At 39.1% G+C, this 27,087-nt stretch overlaps 1 protein-coding gene across 6 annotated transcripts in view; it reads left to right on the forward strand.

The window, feature by feature from the left end:
- MSRA (methionine sulfoxide reductase A) overlaps positions 1 to 27,087 on the forward strand; it is a 277,042-nt gene that overhangs the window by 88,969 nt on the left and 160,986 nt on the right. For all 6 annotated transcript variants that reach the window (XM_040551819.1, XM_040551821.1, XM_040551818.1 and 3 more), the window contains one exon: positions 16,801 to 16,869. In XM_040551819.1, coding sequence (XP_040407753.1) covers positions 16,801 to 16,869 — 69 coding nt within the window. The remainder of the gene's footprint in view (positions 1 to 16,800; positions 16,870 to 27,087) is intronic.

Here is a 27,087-nt window from a genome sequence, read left to right on the forward strand (position 1 = left end):
AACTTTAGTGCAAAGAAGCTAACTTTAGCATAAAAGATCTCAAATCTCCCATTTCTTCTTCCAGACAACCGAGAGACAGTGAGTGGGCAGCAAACTCTTTCAGAAAGCAATTCAGAGCTGAGGTCTAACTTCAGGTTGTCTGAATTGCTCTCTGCAATGCCCTGTCTCCCTGTTGATCATACAGAAGAATTTACAGCGTTTAACCCTGGGGAATATACCACTTATGCCTGCCAAAATAGCCACCAGGTTCAGTTTCCTTCTTTTCAACAGAACTCTAAAACCTGGAATGCCTCGAAGGCAAGGCTGAACGTGCCGTGGTCTGCACAGCCTGTGCCCACCCGAGCAGGACCACGTTCATCGTGGTCTTTGGGCTTTTTGAGGAGCAGCCTGTTCCCGCTGGAGCGGTGAGACTTGGGCACTCCTGTCCTCTTTGATTGCCGTCAGCCGTGCTTGTTGCACTCCTGATAGCCCTGGGAGCATCAATTTTCCTGGGCCTAAAGTGTAACAGTGGTGACAGTGAAGAAACTTTTCTGTTTTTAATAGGGTTTAGAAACAAACCCCTAGCTGTGCGGTTGTTAGCGTTAATAACACCCCCCTCAGCTGATACATTCTCTTGATATGTTCTTGATATATTCACTCTCTTGATATACTCAACAATTGTTTAATTTTAGTATTAACTTAGGTTACCAATAATTAGGTATATAGTGTTGACAATCCCTGCTCAAACTTTTCTATATGTGTAATGTCCTTTCTGATCAAGCGCTCTCCTTTTTTCCTGGGTGGCTTTGTCAGGCTACATCCTTCCTTGTCCACTCTGCATCCTTCCTGCACGGTTCTGCTAGAGCACCTGCGACACGACCCCTGCTGTTCTGTCTCTGGATTTCCTCTAAGCTTTCACTACCAATTATATCTAATTGTTCTGGAGTCAGTAGTCGTTTAACGGTGTGTACAATGCTCACAAAGGGAATGCAAAGACCACTAAACATGTTTTCACTCTTTAAAGCTGTTGCCTTTGCTCTACAGATGGTATTTTAGTAAAGTGCTGTGTATAATCTGCTTGTTAGCAAGATTTTTCTGACCACCTAAAGGCCGTAGATATTCCATCTACTTCAAGATCGCAAATTAAGCAATGCAGTGCCCTTAATGGGGCTTGCCTTGGACCAGGAAGGATGGCTAAAGATCCCAAAGGAGGTGCCTTGTTCTTTCCACTACCTGAAAGAAAGCCTGATAATCTCAGTCAAGTGATTCGGTGCTATAAATGTAGATATTCTCGATGTGAGGCTTTACAAATCACTATGAGAAGGCGTAGTTTTTTACAGGTAAATAAAACCAAATAACTCCCAGCTGTGCACTAGGTTCACAAACTCAATAAAGCCTTACCTACAGTGAATAAAATCTCTGTTGTGTTGAGGAAGAGCTCACCACTCGGAGAATGTCCGTCTGTTCCACTCTCCTATCTTTGTCCTGGGTTGTATCTCCCTTGGAAGACAATACTGGACAGCCTCATGTGTAAAATAATTCAGCTGATTCTCCCGAGGTTGATTTCAGAAGGGAATAAAGCCAGGTGAGCAGGGCAGAATCGAACTGAGTTTGCTCCCTCTGCTTTCAGCCGATGCAATTTCTCCACTGTGGCTACAGTCTGTTCAGCTGATCTCTCAGTCACTAAACAGAGGAGTTTCTTTGTACAAGTATGTAACACAGGACTTCATATAGGATGCTCTTATCTAATGCTTCTTGAGGAGTTAAGTCCACTTCTTAGCTTTGTGTCTTTAAGCATAGCTTTGTGATGGTCTGGTGGGAGGTGTCCCTGCCCATGGCAGGGGGTTGGAGTGAGATGATCTTTGAGGCCCCTTCCAACCCAAACCATCCTATGAATCTGTGATACTCCTTGGGAAACGGTTGAGAGCATTTTTAAAATGAAACTTTGGTCATCTAAGAGGTGAGTAAAGATGAAGTGAAACTAACCTTAAGATGTCCATGTAGACACCAGACGAGGCTGAACAAAGCAAACAGATCAGTGCTAGCCCTGTTGTCCTATGGGAACTGTGTGCCTTATGCTTAGGTACAAATGTGTCTTTGTTTCAAATCCTCTTATATCTCATCCTAAACCACTTACATACTTTGGAAAGTACAAAAATGTGAGCAGGAAGTTTACTGTGGAGCTTCTGTTTACCATGGGTCCTTTAAGTGTGGATATGGTTTTGATATGTGATATGGTCAGTGGCTAGCTTTGTGATCAGTGGTCACTCGGTCCAGTAAAGAACCATAGTTTGAGCCTCAAATTCTGGGCTAATATATTTTAGTTAAGATAAAATTGAAAAAAATAGTTTTTACTAAGTACAAAATATTTTATGATTTTTTTTTCTAGTTGCTAAGCAGTAGAGCATCATCTTTAAAGCACAGTGTATGTTCCAGACGAAGTTGTAGCATTTTTGTAGTTGGGGTACCTACTTCTCGTTTCACTTTTAGAAGTCTCTGTTTTAGAATCCCCTTCCCCATCCCCTCTGCAGCCAACGAAAGACACAACACCACGTCGTTCTTTCGCAAGGACAGCACTTTGGATAGAGAAGGCCGAGGTGTGTTTCCGCAGCTTTGAGTCAGACCCATCTGTTTTTTAAGGAGGTAGTTAATCGATACCAGAGCTGGTTGTGCTGGTTTGTGACTCCATCCTCGTCTTTATTTCTCCCATCAGATTATGAGCTTCTTCGAGGAGCAAAACCACAGCTCCCCGTTTTGAAAGCGAAAAGCCCCTTGGCCTCACCTTCGCCCTCCCCGCTCCTGCCTTTTGCTGCACCAAGAGGGGATAGGAGCAGAAAAAGGCTGATGTTCATCTGGAACAGATTGCGAGGGGAGGCCTGGACCCATCAGGCTCAGCTGAGCATTAGGTCTGGTCATTTATCACTGTCAGACGGGGGGGAAGAGGCACTGGACCGTTCCTTCTCGGCTGCTGACTGACAGCTGACTGAAGCCTAATGCAACCTCCGGGCAGATAATCTGCCATCAAGGGGGAACGTGTACGAGCGAGATACTATATCACAGGCTGCATGCTGCTTCTTGCTCAAAGCTACTGACATCTTCACAAGGAAGAAAAGAAATGTCAGTCGTGCTTTAAGGGACCGCGGTGTATTGTAATGCTTTGCTAAAGCCGCGCTGCACCTCATTTCCATGGTTTCGTGTAGATCCATTTTTAAAAACAGATTAACAGCATAGTGGAGACATGCAGTCGGGCACAGAAATGATAATGTGATGACAATGTTCGGATGAGAAAAAGCGCTGTTTGTTTCACCTAACAGTTTAATTCACGGGACCGTAGATATGCTGCAAAGCAGTGTAATTATTTAAAAATAGCAAAACCCGCCCTGCCAAATATAGGCCTCCGAATAAGGCTGGATATTCAAGGAACGTGAGAAATATCTTGTGGTGGAAAACTGCAATTAAACCAAGAAAAACCTAATAAATAAGGATTAATACCATTTCCAGCAGTGTTTTGTGCAACAAATACTTCCTGTGGGTGCTAATTTAGAGCAATGCTCCGTGAGAGAGGCTCCCAAACCAACGTGAGGATATTCTGTTTTCAAAAATTCTTGCTCTGTCGCCTAATGAATAATTCTGCATCTTTAATTTTGTCAATCTTAAACTCTAGGTTTTATTGTTTTTAATTTGCTATTATTTTTATTAACAGTATCTAATTTTGCTATTCATTACAAATCATATGCATTAACTTAACTGGGGAACATTTTAATTGAGCACTGCTGGAGATTTTCCAATAAATTAACATTACATACTTTTAACAGATGTCTGAATTAGACATTGTTATTAGACATTGTAATTAATAGAAGTTTTACTCAAATTAAAATCTCAGGGCCTTAGAAAAATTAAATTGTAGGTGACTGAATGATGTTAACTCATTAATAGAAAGTGACTACTGAATTCTCTCCATTGGGTTTTATTAACCCAATAAACGTACTTTTTTAAGTAGCTGGAGAGGGAGTTAGACAAGCTCTTGGGAATAAGGGACTGGGAATCAAGACATGGTTTATCGGTGATATTGTGAACTTTGAGAAGTTATTTGACCAGCCATTGTGTTATTCCTCTAATGAACATCATAACTTCTTGGGAAGCTGTAGTTTTAAAAGTATGCATTGATTAGATTTTTTTTAGATACAAAAATTACATTAGTACGGGTTGCCTACAGTCTTGGATCTTGGAAATTATTTTTTCTGTTTGCATGGAGAACAAATGCAAAGCTGGTATAAAAGAGTACATTTGTGCAAGGAGGAACCAAGCCCCTGAAGCAGACAAACTGTCAACGAGTAGACAGAGGAAGGCAGGAGAGCAGCTTTTCTTTGGGATTGCCTCACTAAGTGAAGTGAGAATACACATTGTCGTTGGAAAGACTTTGACCAAATGTAGAAGTCTTCATCTGAGCTAACCGTCATTGGCTCCTTCATGTCAGTGAGGTAAAAATAATCACCTGTAGGATAAAATCCATTTCTTCTGAATGTGGATGCCTAAAAGCAGATGAATTGTCCAATGCTGCATATTTCTTCCCATTAGCCCAAGTGCTATAGGTGAGAGGAACCTCTCCTGGGTGATGCTGTATTTCAGAAAAAAACACAAAGAAGTTATATTTAGTATGATCTCATTAGCCCAAATGTCATGTTTTAGTGCAATATTATAAAACTGTAATGTTAGTCAAAGAAGTGTATATTGGAGAAGCAGTGTTTCTCTGTGATTCCCTCCACAGGAAAAAATATGTCTGAGTTATGTCTCTATGTAAGTAATTAACAACTTGAAAAACCACTGCTCTACTTATCTACAAATTCATGGCCAGCCATGAATTTCAAAGGGATTCTCCCACTTTGAACATGTTTTATGACCGTCCAGCAAAAATTATCTTGAGTCTCATTTTGAGAAGCTCTGAACATAAAAAGTCAATAACAGCTTGTCAGTGCTCAGATGCCCGGCATCAACTGGCATAAGAGCTAAGTAACTTCTCTCAGGCTGAACCCTCGGAAAGCGAGCGTCCCAAATCGAAAGTCACATTTAGAAGGTTGTTTCTGTAAATATTAACATGCAAGAGGAAACTAGAAAAAAAAAAAAAAAAAAAACAACACCAATGTATTTAAGCAATTTGGGGATTTTACCATTAGGTCTGCACTGTTTTGTGCAGCTAGTATTTCTGATGACAGAATTTGGCATTGCTGTTGCTGATTCACAAGCAAGGAGATGCTGAGGCAAGCAGTGGCAGGAAGCAAACCGGTGGAGATTATGTCCTCAGCAGCAGTCTCTTTAGGAGAAGCTGAGGGCACATGGATTTCCATAGTCTGGCCATTCTAAGAGTTTATTTCTCCCGTGAATCTCCTGTCCTTCCCTCAGGTTCTGCTTCCTGCCCCTTTAGACAATTTTTTTTTCCTCCAGAAAGATGAAGACGCAAGCTCCTTCTCTGTAATAAGAAAACCGTACTATTCCTGGAGCTACTTCGCATCTCTCTGTGCTTCACTGCAGAATTTCTGCCTAGAGCTTTGTGCTAGTTTTCATTTTTCATGGTGTACACATGATGTCCCAGTTGAGTATCCAGTGCATGTTTTATTCATGTGCTTTTCACCCCGTCTTTGAGATCATTAATAAAGCTGCTAAATAAACCCAGGCTTAACAATCCTCCTCGCCACACCCCACTGGACATCTCCTCCCAGCCTGGTTACACCGTGTTTATCATCACCCTTTGTTCGGATCTCTTGGTTTTCCAGCCTGTCTGACAGTATTCTTACCCAAGCTGGTTCAGATAAGGTTCTCAAGCGGGGTTTGGAAAGGCATTGTCTCACGTTCTGAAATAAAGTCCAGTTGTATTTTATCGGTGTCACTCAATTCCTGCACTAACAACCAGATGCTACTGGCGCTGCCTGAAAGCAGCAATGGTAGGAAGGGCATGGGTTGTCTGCCCTACGGCGATAACTCAGTGCCACACTCCGTGCCTGTTTTAAGGCTTTTTCTGTGCATTTCATGCACTGCTGAGTTTTACAGAGTGAAGAAAAGATAGTGTGCTGCTATATTCTCCCTTATGACGGCATGCCAACCTGTCCTTGTGTAGAAGGGGATAATTATCAATCCCAGTTACTTACCAGCCGTGCACTAAGTCACACACAGTGAATGCAGTACTTATTTAATTATTTTTATTTGGGTTACCATACAGAGCTGGCAGCTGAAATCTCTGTAGGTCAGGAAAGGAGGGGAAGGATCTGAAGGAGATAAGGAGGTAGCTGAGGCTTTGTTTATCAGGAGCTCCTCCCTAATACACAGAGAGGTACCAGAGAAATCACGAGGAAACTTGTTCACATCAAGTGTGCTGGCTGGCATCGCTGCGTGATCACAGGTGGAGTGAGACATGCAGCTGGACCATGAGAGATGGTTGGACCTCGTGGCCCCGCTGAGGACCTCGCAAGTAGATAAGTGACTTCTGCTTGGTGCGGTGGAGAAGGGATTTGACAATGAGAGTGTCATTTGAACTGATGGACTCTTTGCAGCAATGCTCTTTGGGGAGTTGTAGTCTTCCAGAGAAGAATATATTGCATTTGTCAAGTTGCAAAGAAAGCAAATTTTAGGGAACAAAGTAGAGAGATAATCGAACCTAAACAAAAGATTTACATGTGCATGTGATAGCGGAGTACCATCTAGCAACTCTTGTAGATAGGTTCATTTTCCTCTGCTATCATTTCCTCTGCTATTTTGATCAAATGCTTTACTGTTAACATTTGTCTGGTTTATATATATTTGTCTGTTTTATTGATTCTAGTTTATAACCCAGAATCTCCATTGGTGTCAAGGCCCTACTTTGATGAATATGTATGTATACACAGGCTTAATCCTCCCACTGCCTGGATCATAAATCTCAGTGATAATACTGCAGGTGATATAGGTGGAATTCATTTGAGCTGGTCACTGGTTTCCTTATAATTGGCACTGAGAAATTGACACTTTTAAATATGATTCATTTTATCCTGAAGAAAACATCCAAAATTTGTCAGATGAATCACAGCAGAAGTAGCTGTTTCTATCCGGAGAACAGAAAGATCCAAGGCTGAATGCTCAGATGTAGATAACCATTATAGATGACTAAACGAAGAGGCATGAATCCCAGTTGGAGCACATTTAATTCAACCTTAATGTATCTACCCAAAACCTCAAAGGTTAAACATCTGGTCTACACACTCAGAAAATGCGTCAAGCAGCACATGTAGGTACAATTAGGATATGTGGTATCAGATATTATGTGTTTGAAAGTCATGTAATAGTACATGGCTTTGTCTCCTTGAAAGCAGGAAGGCATTTATTGCAGTCTGTAGGGTACTTTCCTCTGGCCATACACCCTCTATATCCTTACATTTCACTTGCACACCCCACCGCCCCCTGCCCCAGCTGCTACGTACGTATTTACATCTGCTCTCTCTCTGGTCTTATGCAGGTTCCTACAGCTGGCTTTTCCCATTGCCCTACACATCTTCCTACAGCCTATCTTCCCCGTCACAGATGCGATCCCCGATGACCCCGCAGCCCTTCTACCCTTTCATGCCGCGCCGTCGGCTTCCCTTGTGGTCCATAGCCACATGACATACTGCTTCCTATTAGCACAGTCACACAGCTATGGGCGCAGCTGTTCAGCCACTAATCTGCAAACCCCAGTAGATTGGAAATTTCAAAATCGCTGTTTCTCTCCCTCTGTACCTCCGCTGCCCTCTTCTAAGAAATGAATTCATTTTCATTTTCAAAAAGTTATTTTCCTGTCATTTCCTGTTGGTACTTTTCCCAGTAAGAAATGCAAAACAAAATCAGTGTGTGATAATCTTGCCTTTGTTCATTAAAAAGAACCTATGTGTTTTGAGGAGTCCATGTGTTTTGGGTTCAGAACTGACACACTGTGCTAGGACACATCACATTTTGTAGCATCAATCAGTTTGCGTGTAATAATCTGTTTGATAGAATGGATGCAGCAGAACACAGCATGTCACATTGTGAGACATCATCCCCAAAATACGTTTCAAAACTATTTTCAGCTACCATTCTTCCTTTCACGACTGATTTTAATAAGTGAACAGTTATTTATTCTCCAACAAAATTTGTAATCTAACACTTTCCATTAAACATTATCATGCTTTTTTCATAATAGTTGTGAACCACCAGTGTGAACAATAATGCACTACTACAAGTAGTTGTAGGCAGTGAATTACTGTTACGTGGCTGACCTCTCTTTTTAATTGCTAGTGAGTTGACAGCTGATCTCTCCTGACTGATGGAGGATGATGGAACTACAGAAATGAGAGGTGAAAGAAACCCAGTAGATCATGTATGCCATCTCTCTGCCAGTGCTGAGAACCAAAATGACTTGTCAGATTTGGAAACTTAAATGGCTGGATTCAGGCAGCAATGTCCCCGTGCTGAAAATATCCTTTGGGAGGCAAAGTGATTTGAAACACAGCACTTGGGAATTCATCTGATATGGCATTAGATTTTCTTATTACACGGGAGCTTGCAGAACTGACAGTTCTGCTCATTGAACTAGACCTGAAAATAAAGAAGAGCTTCTATTTCATCACCAGCTATGAAGAATTTATGGACAAAATTCTGTCATAAATCACACAACTGATATCACTATTAGCTCTGCAGAGGCCGGAGGTAGAGCAGTCCTCTGCCTCTTGTGCCTCACTTCAGTCCACTAAGAGCATGCCCCCAGTGAAGGTGAAGCTGTGCTTGCATGGAGTTTTCCATTGATCAGCTTTTGGAAATTCCTAAAGTGATGAAAAGAGGCTCCACCTTCAGGGACAAGGATGAATGTTTTTTATTTTTTCTTAGCATGTGTTGGAAATGGAGGGATTTAGTAGATAATTCCTATTCCTTCAGCAGCACTACCTACAATCTTTCTCTTTCCCAGTCAGACTTCCCTCTGTCCTTTCCCGATCATTGTGAAACCATCTCAAAGGCATTTTCTGATATCCAGGAGATCTCGGGAGAGGGGAAGGATATAAATAAGATGAAAGATTTCTCCTCTGTCTGAAGAAGTAAGGAGCTGGTTCAATATTAATGACAGAAAAATGTTATCCTTGTATAATTTATAAAATCCTCATATATGACATATTTCAATACATAGCACACGCATAACTCCTCTTGGCATATACATCAGATACCATATAGGAGAACTAAGACCTTTTTAAAGGAAATATCTTCTGGATAATGAAATAAGCAGATGGTGAGAAGTTTTGCATTTATGCTTTTGTCTGTAAGAGCTATCAAGCTTACTCCTAGAATAACTGACAGAGTAATCCAAATAACTATTTTGATCAAGCTATCAGCCATGACTACTGAGAATGATAGAACAAAAAAAAGAAAGACTCTGGCTCTGTGACAACCGGGCTTTCAAACCAGAATTTAGTCAGATTGACTTCAAATGAGATGAATCAATTGTTAAAAGATTTATCAGAGATTTAGCAATTTAAAAAGATTTAACAATTACTGTTAAAAGATTTAACAGCAGTAAAGTACAGTTAAAAAAAAAAACAACAAAAAAAACTTCTTAGGTTTAAAAAGTCAGGCTTCGGAGTTCATATTTAGGTATATAGATGAATAATCTGTTTTTAAAAAGTGCTGTCCAGTTGTGGTTTTCAGTGAAAGTAATAGAAATTCTGAAAGTCCAGAAGTTTGTGAAATCAGGGAATTTATTCAGATACCTCATTTTAGGCACATTTCCAAGCCAGATGAGTAAAGTGCAATGAAACTCTCATCAGATAACATGAAAATGTACATGAAATGGAGTTCTGTTTTAAAGATACTGAATAAGTATTAAGCCTGAAAATGTGAATAACACATTTGTTACTGTATTTTAATTCAAAAAGCCATGTGGCGTAAGGGACATGTACATTTTAGTAGAGTTAGTTCACTTCTAATAACTAAGTTCTGCCTATAGAATTCAATATAATTACTGTAAAGGAGAGGACTAAAACAATGAACAGGTATCTAGTTCATTAGAAAATATTGCAAAGAAAATAATTTGTTTGGAAAAAAATGGTAAGTGAGGCTAATTTTGCTTCCTCTGAACTGTGTTTTCATGTATAACCTGTTTTAAAATGTTTACTCATGGGCAGTGAATTCCTTATTGCTACTACTTAGTCTTCTTTCACTTAGGATTTCTTGTCTTTGGTAACATTTACCATTTTACTCATTAGATGTTAAATGGCAGTAGGGCACTGCCAGACCTCCACCATTTTTTCAGACTTTCACTGGAAATAAAAATTAGATAATTTCTTGTTTACAAGACTGAAAAGAAACCCACTGGCCTTCAATTATGTACTGTATATTGATGGTGCACAGCAGTAAAAAGTGTTATATGAAAAAGCAGTAGGGGATGAACAGGCCTGATAGCCCATGTATCTCGCAGTGGGTTACCAATCATGCCACGAGGAGCTTTTTCTGAATGTCTTACTTCTCACAAAGCAGTTCACTTGTGCTGTGGGCTAGATTTGTTGTTGTGTCAGCTTTCAGACTGCTGATAATTCTGTCTTCTCCTAAAGCAGTAAAGCTTTCTCAGCCATCACAGGAGCAATGAATCTGATATCTTCTCATTGCAGCATTCATTTTACTGTGGTCTTTCTGGAGCGTACAAACTCAGACACTGAAATTAAACTTGGGCATTCAATGAATTTTCAAATAAAGGAACATACCAGCTACAGGTCACAGTGAAATGCCATCAGTCTGTCTCCATATTATGAGCAGAGATTTCAAGTGGTGTCTGTCATCCTACTTTTCATTACTGTGCTGGAGAGAGGTGGAGTTGTGACTATGGATGACATACTCCTCTCACAGCCAAAATTTAGAAGAAGGCATTTAAATAACTTGCTTATTCAGTGCTGAACGTATTTCTTCACCCCTCTTTATTTAGGTGAAAGCATTTTTTTTTTCTTCACACAGGCCTGGCTCTAAGTTTTATGCCCCTTTATTGCCTCTAAACTTTTGCTTAAAATGAATATGGCAACTGTACTAAATATTTGATGTGCATGCCATGTTCAGCTAACACTTCGTAAAGTGAGCAGTGCTTTTATGTTTCTTTGGTGCCCACCTTGAAACTCTTATGATATATATTGTGACTTACAGACCACTTTTGCAAATGCTAACCACTTAGCTATTTTTATAACTGCATTATAAACTTCTTGTACCCCCTGACCTGCTGCTTCTGTCATCTGTCAGAAATTTCCAGGTCCTCACTGACCTCATTGCCATGTAGACAGCCAAGTGGGTGTTTGGTGTAGCCAGTGCAGAAAGGACCTCCACGGCAGTGGTGTGAAGGGAAGTGTAGGAAAAAGTGTCTAAGGCAAAACAGATGGGGGAGAGGAGTCGTTCAAGCAGCCTCCTTCACCTCATCACTGCTTATCCCTTTTCCTCCTCGTCTCCCCACTCACCCATCGTGCTTGTGCTGAACGGGTGGCGTAGCTGTGTTCCAAGTCCTAGCCCAGAAAAGCTGGTAGGGATGGAGGAGGCTCGTGGTAATTGGTTAATCAGCTATTTTCAATTCAATTCCTGGCAGTGCTTACCACGGAAAATTAACAGTCCTTGTGTATAAATATGACCCCTATTCCTGGATTAATTTGATTATGTGAGAATCTCAGTTTTCATTTAAAAATAATAACTTTCTGGCCACTCTGATAAAACAAGTGTGGGTATGTAGTCTAAATATTCCCTAATGGCTTAAAAACCAGAAGATAAATATGAAGAACAAATGAATCTCTTAAGGAAAAAAATATTTTTAAATCTCTGTTATGATTGCTTGAGATCGAATGTTTTGAGAGCAGAAAATTTCTCATTTTCACTCAGTGCTGGATCAGCATTCTGTGAAAGCCAAATCTCTTTAAGGCTGCTTCATTTGGGTCCACAAGTAGAGAACTCATCTTCTTTAATGACATCTGTTATCTTAACCTAGGGTTCCTCTCAGATATCTTTGGTTACGCAAAATGCCCTCCATAGACATTCTGCACTGCTAATTTCATTCTTGGTATAACTTTAATTTCATCTGTATTGCTGTGAGAGAGGATTTTGCCTATGAGTGCCTGTCTGCTCTGCAGTAGACTGGTGCTTTAGTTTTGCATATTTAAGAAAAAAGCATAAACTTAATTCTCTAGTAATTACTAGTCCTATTCTGTTAAAGGTCTGATACATGCTATAAATGCTGTGGCAATTACTTTATTAGGAATGTAACTTAAGAGCAGAGAGTTTTTACTTAATGGAGCTTTGATTTTCCTCTGGGCTTATATATACTAGCAGAAGAGTACAACTGTTTAGAGCCCACGTCATGCTTTTCTGCAAGGAAATATTTTTATAGAAGTTTCTCATTTGAACATCTTCTGTTGTTAAATTTATGTATTACTGTTGAGATACCATTGACGTACATGGAACTGTGAAGATAAATGAAGTGTATACTAACAAATTAAAATGTGCTACAGAACAGGTCTAGGCACTGGAACTTGATTGTCTGTGCTGGTAGATTGCTAAGATAGGGTCTAATGTGATTTCGGCTAGGCTAATTAGCACTCTCTCAAATAGTTTCTAAATATGACTTATTTTACTAGTGCAGATATAGCCTAATCCATGAATTTAACCTGTGTGGATAGAACTTTACTTGAATTCAGTCAATCTTTAGCAAAGGACAGTTGTAGGACTATTTTAGAAACTGTTCGAAGACTGAATAATGCTAAAGAAATGCTAAAGACCTGAGCAACTTTTGATTATTCTACAGAACTACTTTTGATTATTTTTCCATATATTATGCTATTTCTCAGATAGAGGGAGAGGAGTCTAAGGATTATTTCTATAAAAATCCAGAGCATCTAAGGAGAAAGGGCCCAGCACTTTGTACATCTAAAGTAGATTTTGCCTAAAGCTAAAGTTGAATGTCAAGACCTCCAGGATATTTGCTGCTTTCAGTGCATGCTATTTCTGTTCAGCAGGGAACAGAGTTTCAGATATCTCTCAGGCTTAGTCTGAAAAATGGTAAAGAGAATTCTTGCAGTTGAGGCTGGAGCAGCATTTGGCAGTTCTGAGAGGAAGTCCCACGTTGTTTGGTTGTGAAGTGATGTTCACAAAAATGCTGACAGCCTAAATATCAATAACATAGAAAGAAAAAGTTATTCCTTACCAATTGGCTTTCTGTTGAAGCTGTAAGGGCCAAGAGGATCAAGAAGATGGTTTAAAGACAACCATGTCCTCCCAGCTGTACTTTTCCAAGGGCCTGGATAATGTTGTAGTCCACCGAAGCATTAACCCTGACAAATACTGACAATATTAGGGTGAGATGTTGTTTTCAACACTGGGAAGCTGCAGTTAACTTCTTGTAGCCAGTTCAGTGTTCACTGATAGTCATTCAACGTCTCTGTAAAAGTAGTTTTTGTCTTACATATTATAAGCCCTTGTTTCTGGAATGAAAATGACTTGGAGCCATATATTGTTTCTGTTGGCAAGTTACGGAAAGCTTGTCTAATTTTTTTTCTAGTTCTATCAGGCCAAGGTATTGCTGATTTTCTGGAGCTCCTCAATGCAACTCATAGGGGAGAATTAAAGCTAATTATTTTTACAAGAAAAACTGTTACATAAAAAACAAACAAACAAACAACAAGCCTGCAACATTGTTTGAATGCTGTGCTTTTTTGAGAGGCTCTTTATACTTATAAGTTATTTCTTTCTTTGTAAGATAGAATGTATGTTTTGTGAACACCCTTGTAAATTTTTTTTTTTTTTTTTTTTTTTTTACTATTTACTGCATCTAGGCAGAAGGCAGGGAATACTGGAGAAAATGTAAACCAAATATAAATGACAGGAAAATTAATTATTTTATCCAGCTAAGATCTTTGAAACAAAAGTATGAAAGCATTAGAGGATGACTTGATAACTGAAAATATGATTTTCTTTCAAACCCTACTAGCCTCTAAAAGTTTAATACTAATTTTAATATATTGAAAGCCTCACCATTTGAAATGATAACTACTTCGTACATCATGTATGTCATTCACTTTTTAAATGAAGGCAGCTATCAAGACTAGCGCAGGGTTAGTTTATTTGATCTTGCATGATGTTTCATAATTTTTCTGACTGTTCGCTCATCTCAGATGGCTATAGATCATGTTGGTAATACAAGCTATAGCTAACGAGGTTGAAACCTTGTGCGGCACTGGCCATATTACTCCCACTTTGGAACCTCCCAACAATTTCCTTCCTGAAGCCCCTCTCTTGACTTGTGTGGCACAGGGCATTCAATCTTCATAAATGCAAACAATTGAGTTCATGGGACCTCTTGCTCCCATTGCAGATAACCCTGCCTCCCCCCCTCGCTCTCTGTTGATAAATGTTTGATGCCAGCTGGGATTAGAACTGTGTTATGCCTCCCTGCTAATGAAAAATATTGCTTTCAGGGAATTTGTAAGGCAGTCCTGTGTTCTCATTTTGACCTGCTTTATTCCCCACCAGGTTCTATACTAAAGGAAGAAAAATAATGCATGTACTGAGAAAATCTCTTGGCTTTCTCCCTGGAAAGTATTCAGTGGACAGAAACCTGTATTTTCAGTTCGGGCGATTTTTTTATTCATTTCCACCACTGTTGACAGCGACTCTTAGAAGAGTGTGATCAGGAAATGAATGTGAGGATGCTAGTGAAAAGGATTAGGAATATTCTGTTGTGGATCTGTATATTTTATTTTACTTAGGGCTTGGAGACCTCTTTTCCAAGTTCTGCATACAGCCTTGATTATACAGTAATGATAAGCCTATGTTATCACAAGGAGTAGAATTTTCTTTATGCTGAGGAAAATACATTGGGATGAAAGAGAAATACATTGGGATGTCAGCAATAAGTTATTTAGAAGTTTGGAAACAGAGTTTTTAGCCCCTGGGAGCCGTCTTGTTGCAAAGAGAGCAAAGTGGGCTTCTACTGTTTTCTTGTTTAGCAACCACCACTGTGAGCACCAGCAATGCCAGAATATTGCACTTTCCTTCATGCATTGTATGATTGGACATCTCAGTCTTTATTTTATGCAAATACTCCGTATAGGAGGAGTTCTGTCTTATGCCCTTCCCTTGTATACCAGTACAGGGATGTATAACTTAAACTGCAGCTTGATATAGACATCTGCCTGCTTCCACAGCCCAGAAGGTTTCCCAAAGCCCTGTGTAGAAAATGTCCTTCCGCCTGACAGTAGGTAGCCAGTGTGGCTGGAAAAGTATAATTTAATTAAACTAAACCTCAAATGGATCAGCTTTTCAGATTCAGTGAAAATAGCAGATGCAGTTTTGTTAATTTTGTGTCATGCATCATGTTTTCTAAGAAAACTAGAAGGAATTTGGCCAGAGTGTAGAGGAAGTGTCCTGTGTGAAGGGCATCTGCACTGCAGGAAGGTGCTGGAGGTGCTGACCCCAACACACTGAGGACCATTGCATGATGCGTTTTTGTGCACAATTCATGTTCCTCTCCCCTTCTTGATTAAGCTTTGGTAATGGAAAAGCAGTTATGTTTGATCTGTAACTGTGGTTTTCAATGACAGCAGTAATTTAAGTGTCCAATGTGTGACTACTGTACAGGAATAACTCTGTGTGGTCTGTCACAGTGGATGAAGCATTACAATATGGCACCTAAATATTCAATTTAGGTAGCAGATTTCTGGTCGAATTGGGTGTAAAGGTCCAGGTTTTGGTAGCACAGTTGTTGCAGAGGTGGCCTCTGTTAGAAGAGGCTGGGCCTACCCAGTGCTGGACACAGCTGGTTCCAGTCAGTTCCAGCTGGTTCCAGTCAGTTCCAGCTGGTTCCAGTTGGTTCCAGTCAGTTCCAGCTAGTTCCAGCTAGTTCCAGCTGGTTCCAGTCAGTTCCAGCCAGTTCCAGTCAGTTCCAGCTGGTTCCAGTTGGTTCCAGTCGGTTTCAGACGATTGCAGCCGGCTCCATTGGTCCAACCAAGCTTGTCAGTGAAGCTGGTGGCTCCCCTGTGAACTTGTATGTAAGACAGGGCAAAACATGGCATGGTTATGAGGGGAAAAATGTCAGAAACAGCCCCATGAACCCAAGGTGAGGGTTGGGAATGAAGGAGCAAAATCAAGCCTGGGATGAGGCGAGGGTAAGTGGGTGCTGTTGTTTTAATCTGTTTGTGCATCTTCTCACTATCTAAACCTACTTTGGTTGGCAATAAATTCATTTTCCCCAAGTGGAGCCAGTTTTGCTTGTGACAGTGTCTGATAAGTGATCTCCCTGACTTCATCTATTATCATCCTATTAAGAGTTTTCTGCTGTTAAGGAGGGAGCATGAGTGAGCGGCTGGGTGGGTGCCTGTCAGCCAGCCAATGTCACCCCACTGCACCAGGGTGGAAAATACAGGTAGTTCATGCATAATCACATCAAAAAGTGTCATGCTGAACACAAGCATGTCCTAGCAGCAACAGACAACTGTCATTTCCCTGCTTTGTCTGCTTGCACAATGACTGCTACACCTGTGGCAGTCGTAGCTACTGGATAATGCTCTACGTGCATGTGTTACCTTAGTATCAGCTGACTTGTCCTAACCACAAAATTGAAGTGCAACTCTGGTTTATGTCCTGGGATGTGTGGAGAGCTGTACTTTTGAGAAATAAGCTCAAAGACTATGAAGTCCCAGATATTAGTGAATTGTGCAGGTGAGCTTTGACAAAACAGACTTCAGGTTTCAACAGAATTGTAAGTAAAAACAGTTGTGTTTTCATGCAAAGTATATATTCTATTACATTTTGACTTTTTTTCTTTTCTTCTAGATAAACATCATGTCAATGGAAACAGAATGGTAGAACCTTTCCCAGAGGGAACACAGATGGCTATATTTGGTAAGACGTCGACTTTAGCATAAAAGCTTTAAGCTGTATAGTTTTACTGCATGCTAAATTTATTATTTTCAGCCTGAGTTCAGAATCAGGGCTGCTATTGCCATTTTCTAATCACTACAATTAGCTAGAGCCACTGATCATCTTGGGAGATGTCCATGCCCCAGAAGGAGTACACTGAAAGTATTTTGCTGAGTTATACAAACAGAATATTTAGTTTCTTATTTTTTATCATACAAACTCCCAAATAGTAGGTTTTTATGTATGTTAAGTTCTGTAAGATTTTTCATTAGTTTAAACAACACTGAAGGTGTTGACTCTCCAGACCTTAAGTCATACTGTTGGGTAGAAAGCTTTATCTACTGTACTTGCAGAGTTGTTACCATTTACATGTTACCAAACCAAGCCTGCTGTTGTGTACTTTGTGAATAATCCCATAGACTTCCTACTGAGTGACAACAGAGCTGGAAAAGTGTACAGTTGTAAATGAGAAGATGTTTAATTTCATTGTATTTGTGCTATTTTGCATGAATATGTAATTCTTTGAGCCCTTTTGTAAAACTTGAAAAAAGTATTTCTCTGGAGAAATGAGGAATTACTTCTGGAAGAAACAGCCATCCTAAAATAAGTCAGAACCACTAGCTTTTTTTTGCCAAGATATGGACTTCATGCAAATCTGGAAATAGTCAGAGCTGTCATTTCAGAATGTGCTAAACTTAGTCCTTAAGGGCGAGCCTATGGAATTTACCTGGGAAGAAAAAAGTGGATTCCTGTGACAATTATTCTTAAAACTTACTGTGGTAGAGAATGAAAAATTTCCTAAACCTGTTTTAAGCTATAAGAATAGGTTGTTTAGAAAAGACATAATTCTCTGTTAGTTTCTACACGATGGTACAAAAGTGCCTTAGAAAATTTATTATATCCTCTTAAATATTTATCTATCTGTGATGTTGTAGTATGTCTTGATACTACTTGATACACCTGCTATATCATCTAGTCTGATTGAGTTGTGAATTATGTTAAGTACAGGGCAGGTATATAAAGCAGTCAACACTATTTTTGACCTGAGCCTATTCTAATAAAATAAATATAAATATTGTCACACACTATGTATAAGAAAAACTGGAAGATATACATAAAAATGGAGGATGTAGCTATGGAAGGAGTTATTCTGAGAAGCAATGCTATATAAATGTCCAATATGATATAACAAAAAGAATAAAGGCAGCCTTTAAATATGTAATCAGGGGTATAGTGAGTTGGAATTTAACAGGCAATTTTACACCCATATGCAGCGTTTCCAAGAGAGATACTAAAATATATTTCACATTCTATTGAGTAATTAGGTAAAATTTATTAATAACAGCAACTAAAAGGTGAAACGCTGAAGCAAACCATCATAGGAACCAAGAGAATCTGCATATCATCCTGTCTTCAGACAAGGACTGGGAGATTTAGCTGGGTGCCTAGCCACGGGCTTCAGATGGTTTGGCATCACTAGGCTGCCAGCTGCCAGACCAGGCGGATGGAGGTCTCCTATAGTTCTGTCGTGTGATAACTTGGAAGTCCTTGGGCACCCAAAATGGACCTAAACACTTATCAGGCACCCCATTCGCCCCAGTTGCTTCCTGAGGTTATACATCAGTAGAAAACACACTATTCATCTCTATAAATGGAAGAGTAGTATAAATTATCTTCCCTACATGAAACAGAACATAACCTTAGATAACCTGATCATCCGTACTGTGTTAAAGGTTATGAATCTGTATTTTGCAGGAGAAAGAAGCTTATGTCAGTATGATGTTTTCTCAGTCACTGAGTTAGGCAATAGTGATCTATCTGGTCTAATGTAGAAAAAGAAAAGACTCTGTGTAAGTATTTCAAAAAACCTGTGCAGTGTCTGAAAGTTCATATATAATAACAGTTTACGTATCTGTCTGGAATGAATTGATGATCTTAATCTACTTTCAAATAACAGAGGTGTATTCACATCTGAAATATTTAGCAATCCTGTGTGGAATTCAAAGGGCTAAGTTAGCCATAGGCACTAATTTATCACCCCAAAATTATCTTTTCATTCGATTATTGCAAAATATCACAGTAAACATTAAATTCTCTGTAGTGCTAATGTTGCTGTAGTTACCATGGTTAAAGAGGAGAAATGGTTTGTGGGTATTGCCATTCAGTTATCAACATGACTTCTTGAAGTTCTCTTCAACGTTCCTCTAATTCAATATTGTCTTCCTGCCAGTATTCCCTTGTCTGTGGATTTGGGGAACATCAAAAAATTCTTGGAATGGTGGAATGACAGATTGTTTGATAGTTTTGTTCGAACTAATGGAAAAAGGATTTTAAGTTACCTTTTGAGTTCTAAGGTTAAGATGGATGTAGAGATTGTCCTCTGAATAATTTCTTATAGCAGGCAGGGTCAGGGAGTTCTGGTGCAGTCTGATGTTGATATAGTCCTCACTATTTATATTGTTAGAGCTCCTCCTTTATCTCCTTTGTGATGCTTAGATCAATTTCCCAGTGTTTGTGCGGGTTGTTGGCATGAGTGCTGCTATTGATTGTATGACGGTTGATTGTACATAGTTTGTACATTTTCATAGAAATTAATATCCTACCTACAGAATTTCATTGGAAGAGCTCAAAATCTTATTAAACACCCTGGCTGTAATCATTCCTGACGAAGTCTCTTATATTCCTATCAAGCCTGATAACTTATATCATTTTTAAATTGCCCTACATTTTCCACAAGAGTGTGATTTCAAATGTTGGGATAGGTGCTGAAAACTCATGCTGCTGCCATCTGTGCTGTGAATAAATGGAAAACCTACATGTTCTTAGGTTTACTATTAGACCTGAAATATACTAGTATACAAACATGACTCTGATGATAATTGTTGTCATTTGTTGGCATTGGCATCACATTCTGATAAATGATGCTACAATTCATTTTTGCTACCTCCAAGGAGGCAGTGCTTGCTGGCCCCACATGAATGGGGATGAAAAGAAGTACTCAGAGAAAAATATTGCGTGAGTAATTCTTCTTCTCAGATTGTTACTCATCCTATCCATCCATTTTATTCCCCTTAACAGCAAGTTTTTTATATTTTAGGACTCTGTAGCTAGGAGGAAAAAACTGAGCGAGTTATTTGTAGGAGTAGTGTCTCTGACTCTACCTTAGCAAGAGAGTGCTTCTTAAATCTCTTCTGTGAGATCTCTTCCTTTAATCCTTTAATTCTGACTGCACAGGGACAAGTCTCAAAAAGCAGTAGTCACTGAGAAGTAATCCCTCTTCCATAAAAATATCTAGAAAAGCTGAAAGATGGTAAATAATCTTATGATTTTATCATAAGAGCAGTAGTTACTAAGAAGTAATCATTCTTCCTTAAAAATGTCTGGAAAAGCTGCAAGATAGTAAATAACTGTATGATTATCCTCACTACTTGCAGTGAATATTCCTACTACTTGGATAGTTTCAGATTCACCACTAAAAATACAATATAAAATGTAATACTGGGTTGTAAACACTAATCCTTTTACCTGCTAGCAAAATGCAGTTAGATTGCTTTATATAGCTCCATCTTCTGCAAAACCTCCTTAGAGATGCTCTTAGTAATGCTATACTATTTGCTTTATGATATGACTTCATGTTTTGATCAAGGTACAGGAGGAACGTACACGGGTAATTGTTCCTGCAGCTTTCCCATTTATAACAGAACCTCACAGTTTTCAACAGACTATTTAAATGATCTTGAGATTCTCGGGTTGTCTGTTTAGCATCACTCAGCTGCCTAAGATATGCCTATTGTCCATTAGAATAAAGAAATGTGTCCTTGTTTCTACAATGGTGAAAAAGCTAGATTTCAAGGGTGAGGGTGACTCTTTAATGGAAATGTTTTAAGGCTAACCATCCAGTGACCTCTTAATCCAGATTCCAGGTAGTAATGAAGCACTAAAAGCACAAGAGGTGCATAGACACTGCACAAGGTCTCACTGAAAACACTGTAGAATTCTATATCAAAATCATTTTGTCCCTTAAAGTAAAGAGGGGGGTGTATTCCCAACTTCAGCTGACATAATGCTGGGTATTAGGTGTTTGAGTTTTAGATGGCAAAATAGAAGAGATTCAATAAATGCCTGTAAAGATTTTTTTCCTATCATTTTTATGGCCACAGATATTTTCAGATAAAAATATTTTGCCTATATTGACTGTTTTTGACCAAAAAAAAAACAAACAAAAAGAGAAAACCTGAACATAGATTAGGGGATTGGTAATGTTTGGAAAACAAGTAATTTAAAGTCTACAATCAAGTTTTGGATGGAGGTGTATGCAAATGATAAAAGTGCTTCAAAGCTGCGGAACATATGCTTTCAATGAATGAATACTTCCATCAGTGCCATTGAACTGATATTTTACACACATTTAAATGCACTGCTGTATTATACTCAGCAACATTTCTGGTCAGAGTTTCTGACTTTTAAGTGTGTATTTTTCTGAAACAGCTGCTGCTATTGCAAGACTCCAGTTTATCACAGACCAACTACATATTCCCTGTGCTTTATATCATGTATCACATAAAATGAAACATTGTGTGTACATCATAGAAGAACTCTTACTTACCTTTACTAAAACCTGGCAATAGTTCAGATTTGTAGTTATTTCACTTTTTAAATACAGGACTATGTTATGTTGTATTTGCTTGACATGTACTGGCTAATAATGGGGTAATTGGTTTCTTGATGTAAACAAAATATAGACAGAAGTAGGATGTTAAGTAACTGATCAGATTTAATTACAGACATTTCGGAATTGGCAGACAGATCCAAGCTTGTTCACCTTCTGCTCTGCACTTAATAGACAGCAGCATGTTCCAGTAATTCTGTGTAGCCGTATTATTGTTGTATTTTGCCTGAGTTTTTATGACCTATTGAGATTCAGATGAACCCTATGCATTCCCACTGCTTCCAAAGGTTATTTGAAAACTAAAATAGCATTACCCCAAGGTTGTCCTTTCTCAGCCTCCACATGTGGCCTCTTCAGCTGCCTCTGCAGCACTGCACCGTCCAGCCCCGACACGGCTCAGGCTGCTGGGGAGCTGAGCTCCGCACACAGGACCTGCTCTTGGATGGTTCAGCCTCTCCCAATAAAGGTTTCACCAGGACAACTGTTCAACTGAGGGAAAATCATTTCCATTTCTTATTGATGTGTTTCTCTTGTTCAGACAGTCCAGAATGTTTTGGCTACTCCTTTCAGCTGAAAGTCATAGGACTTTTTAATTAAATCCCAAAGACGTACTTGGCAACCATTGCAGAGAATTCTCTGGTGTAAGCCATTACATGGTCCCATAATTGCAAGATTTCTGAAAGACCAGAGCAGAATTGGATCTTTGTATTGGGTCTTCAGACTTAAGGGAGCTACTTTAAACCTGTGATTAACTATTTATTGTCATTCATTTGCACAAACTATTTTCATAGTTTCTATAACCTCAGTGAAGAGAATAATCTAGGTTCAAATTTTCGTGCTCTCTAGATCTGATGGATATTTGGGAAATCTTGACCAGTAAAGGAATATTTTGTGTGTGTGTTCTGCTTTAAAAAATTTATCATGAGATTCAATGAGGTTATTATCAGCAGATAAATATAATAACAGACAACAGTATTCATTATTTATTTTGCTGATCACTCGGAGGTGGGATGATGTATTTAAGATGTATTTATTCATGATCACTGTATATAAGTTTTCTTTACTCATTCCTGAAACAGCTACTGATAGCTGCTGTCAGATAAGAAAGTGTGTTAAGGATGTCCTTTGGTCCGACTCAGTTTTCAATTACTGTGGTTTTATAATGAGTTCTGTTGTTCTCACCATGAAAAGGAAATCATAGGAAACAACGTTTGGATCTCAAGAGAAATACCGTTATTTTAGATGGTAAGAAAAGATCAAACAGCTTTTCTCTGTTGCTCAGGAAAGGAAAAAATCTTTAAACCATGCAACACGTCAGAAGATATTATAACTCTATCTGAAGAGAATATAAGACTTCATGATGTTGAAACAGGTGTGTGTGCTGTGACCCAAATTGTATGAGAAATATCTACAGCGATATTACCAGATGTTATTAGGTTCAGATTGTGGAAGAATTGAGAGCCAGAGGGAACATCTTCCAGAAGGGATTCATGTTTCTTATGCTAATTCTCTTTCAACATCTTGGAAGAGTGAAGGAAGTGTACTAATTGGCTGGATTTGTACAGTGTTGAAGTTTTAAAGCTGTCCCACATTCACAAGATAGTGTAAAAATGGACGGTGAACTTTCTGGAGTTCTAGAATGAGAAAATAGACCTGTGAAGATATTGCATAACAGAAAGGGATTGTCTAAAGGGAGGCTGCTGTGTCCCTAAGCAAAATTATGTTTCTACTCTTACCTTCAAAGTATGCTTATTAAATAAATATATGCTTATTTCCCTTTTTTTATCTTCCAGATACTGATTTATGGCCAGTGTCTTTTCAGTGCCTCTTCCAGAGAACTGTAACAGAGCCCAGTTCCCTGCCTCCACTATCTGGTCCTGGTCATCCTTGTTGCCACTGGCACTTAAACATCCTGTTCCTCGTAATCTTGCCCGAAGTACAGTGCTCTGGTTTGCTGGTCAAACCTTCAGGGGTTGTGTCAGCTGTAAGCAGTTGCCAGGGAATGTTCCCTGTTTAGGATTTAAGGCTCTAACCAGGTAGCCTTGAATTGAAAATTTTCCTCTTAGGTGATAAACACAGAAATGACCATAATTCTGGAACCCTTTGAAAATAAAAATGTAATATTCAATTTCTGTTGTGCTACAGCACATCATTTACCTTGTGTGTTAAGTGCCGGCGATCTGATTTGATAGCTCTGTGCGTTGCAATTGCAGAGCACTATGCGAGACAGACCCAGATAAATACAAAATGGTACAAGTCTGCTTGGTCTTTGCCAAGGATGTTGCCTGACATATATAAACACTAATAAGGGACAATAAAGTATCCTTAATGTAAAGTGAAAACTGTCCTTGATCAGCACAACCCTTCATAACATTCTTTTATTTCAAAGATCCACGACTCTTTGCTTCTGAAAACAGAAGTAATGTGGCCTTCAAACACAATATCTGTCCTTTTCCATCAGGGACTTGTTTACCTTAATTTAGCTTTCTTGAGGTAATGAAGAATTTAGCTTTGTGTGGATTTCCACTTAGAGTGTGTATTGCACATTGGCGAAGATCTGGAGGTTTTAAAGAGTAAATCAGATGCAGCTTTTCAGTCAACATCATTCACCTTAAAACATACGTTTTAGATTTTTGGGACTTTCCCACTGAGCCAAGTAGAAAAGCCATAGTTGGTTTTCATGGGTTTTGGGGTAAGGCTCAGTGAGCTGCAGTGGAAGGAATTGCCTCTAATGTGTTTGATTTCCCATGCAAAAAGCCAGCAGAGAGCACCTAGATTACTTTTGCAATGCAAAAGCCTTGCAGAGAAGTAATTTCTTGCCAATGATAAATAGGGATATATCAGTGACTGGGATGAACATATGCTTGGCATCATTCTGAGTTGGTTTAAGTTTGAAATAGAAGTAAATTATCCTGTTAATGACTAGGGGATGCCCTCATCAGATTTATGCTGCTTTGTGGGAGATATATGTGTGTGTGTGTTTATGTGCTGGGATATACACACATACACATTTACAATCAGAATTTATCCTTAGATTCCTGTTCATAAAGCACAGAGCATGCTGACATGACATAAAACACATCGAATAGTGATGTTTTATTCTATTCAACCATGAAAAATGTGATGCTAATTGTCAGTAGTTACAACAGCAGAGGAAAAAAAAATACAAGGAGGTTTTTGGAGGCATGAAATTGTGTTGTTTTTTATAATTTTAGACATACTGTAACATTCAGTGCATTTTACAGATTGTAGTGGATTTATCCTTACAATGGCACCGTCACAGACTGACAATTTTAGAACTGGGGATATGAGACAGAGCAATTAGGGTCCTATATTTAAAAAAAAAAACAAAAAAAAAACAGACCGCTTATTATTGAGTTACTCAGTCTGGGATAATTTAGTGTGATTTTGTTGATTTTCAGTTTTTCTCTCCTTATGAAGTTATTAGTGATCTCAAAAAATATATCATTATATATCTTGCTTAAAATCTGAGACATAAAAATCTTCACATACTTTTGCAATACTTGCTCAGAAACACTTCTGCAGCTCAGGGGAACCAACTGGAATCTTTATATTGATCTCATCAGTTCTTTGAACTCATCAGGCTTGAATTAATCTCAATAAATTTTAGGCATCTAATCCAAAGTGGTCTTCAAGAATCCCTTCCTAGTCAGAGATATCACATCTGGAGGTCAGTTCATAACAGTTTCTGTCTGAGAAAGGAATGAATCACCCTCTGTTGGTGCCTCCTTCTGTCAAAAGCTATCTAAACAACTAGCTTAGACCAGAGGGAATTCATTCATTTGCATAAATGTGTTGCAAATATTTTATCCTAGGGCATTTGAGACATCCACAGGGGGCTGGCAAGGATGATACAGGTCTCACAGGAGATCCGTGCTCTTCTGAACTAGCAGATGAAAGCCAGATAGAATTATCTAAGACATCCCAAATGGTATCAGGTACCTAAGTTTAGGGGTGCCATCTGCAGATGAAGACCTCTAGAAGTAACATGCGTGTGTCTGTGTGTGAGAAAGGTGTCTGATCTCCTGTTACAGCCCCTGGAAAGCTGGTCAGCAGGGCAGGCAGGATACAGTTGCCCAGATTTGGTTTACAGTGCCACTTTCTGTAAATTGTCCTTGATTTCTTGCTTCCAAGGACACAGGTTGGACGGTAGTCATATGTGCCACTCGTATGCCAGTCCTGTGCAGAATTGCTTCTGAAGGCATCTCAGGTGCCACCAGATGCCTTTATTTGTCTATACTGAGCCCTGGATCCCCACCGACCACAACAGGGGGCTTGGACACGTGTAACTCATGAACACCCAGCTCTAGAGACCTAAATGCAGTTCAAGTCTGCATGCTGAAGCCTAGAGGCTTTTATTTCAAGTGTGAGGTTAGCAGAGAACTGCTTCTAAATTCTTGAGTATTTCTCTCAGAGCCCCTTATCTTCCAGTACATGTCAGGTGCATTATTTGCCCTTGTATTTAGGGTAATTCCACATTATTAAGATTACCTTCAGTGACAACCTGTGCTGGCTAGTACCAGCTCTCTGCCTCTTCTGGACAGCACACAAAAATCTGTTGTCTTCAGAAGAGAGTGAAGAGTCCAGCATTTTAGAGGGTCAGACAGAATTCTGTTCCAGGTTTTTCTCGCAGAATACCACCTGGCTTTGCTCTCTGCGCAGGAGATACTTTAGTAAAAAAAAAAAAAAAAAAAAAACAAAGTAAAAAGAAGGAAGAAAAAAGAACACCAAAAATCCCATCAACATCTAAAAGAAAGAAATAATATGATCAGTTTTTCAAATAAGATAAGCAGCACTAATCACAAAAAAAAATCTGATTTGAGCTGAACTGTAAGTAATTTTGAAACAGCCGTAGTTATTTGTTTGTGAGCCAGGGAAAACAGCATGCAATATGTCAAGCTTTGAGATAAAATTTATTGGTGTGTCATTGGCTTAAATCCAACATTATGCTCATAAATAATATAATCCTAGTGTGACACATTTCTGCTTGAACCTTGACTGAAAATTATTGAGAATCATGTTATGAATTATGTAGTAGCAGTCACGCATTCAAGTCAAAAGGATATAACTTGGGCGAAATGTTGAAATGTATTTGTAATTAGGTACACAGTCTAAAGACGCATAGGTGCAGGAAGGACAAGGTGTCTTTCTTTGTATCCGAAGGCATAACATGGAGCCTTGCTGCAGACTCAGGCTGATGGTCACCCAGCTTTTATTGACTCATTTTCTAGGATGGAAATCTAGGATCTGTATCTCTTGCATGCTATTAGCACCATCTTTGGTGTCTTATTTATGCTAGCTCAGTGTGACCCAAGGCTCCAGACAAATCCCTGACAGCACCTCTAATACAGACCAACTGCACAGCAAGATGGGAGCAACTTGGTGTATTTCAGTGAAATGCATGTGACAAACCAAGAGAGGACAAACTTGTGGGTTTAAGCATCAGGATGGTAGTACTCACACTGATCAAGTGTGAAAGTGTTATCCTCTGTGTCAGATAAAGAGAATAA

Source organism: Cygnus olor, chromosome 3, assembly GCF_009769625.2.
Source record: "Cygnus olor isolate bCygOlo1 chromosome 3, bCygOlo1.pri.v2, whole genome shotgun sequence".
In the NCBI taxonomy this organism is placed as follows: domain Eukaryota; kingdom Metazoa; phylum Chordata; class Aves; order Anseriformes; family Anatidae; genus Cygnus; species Cygnus olor.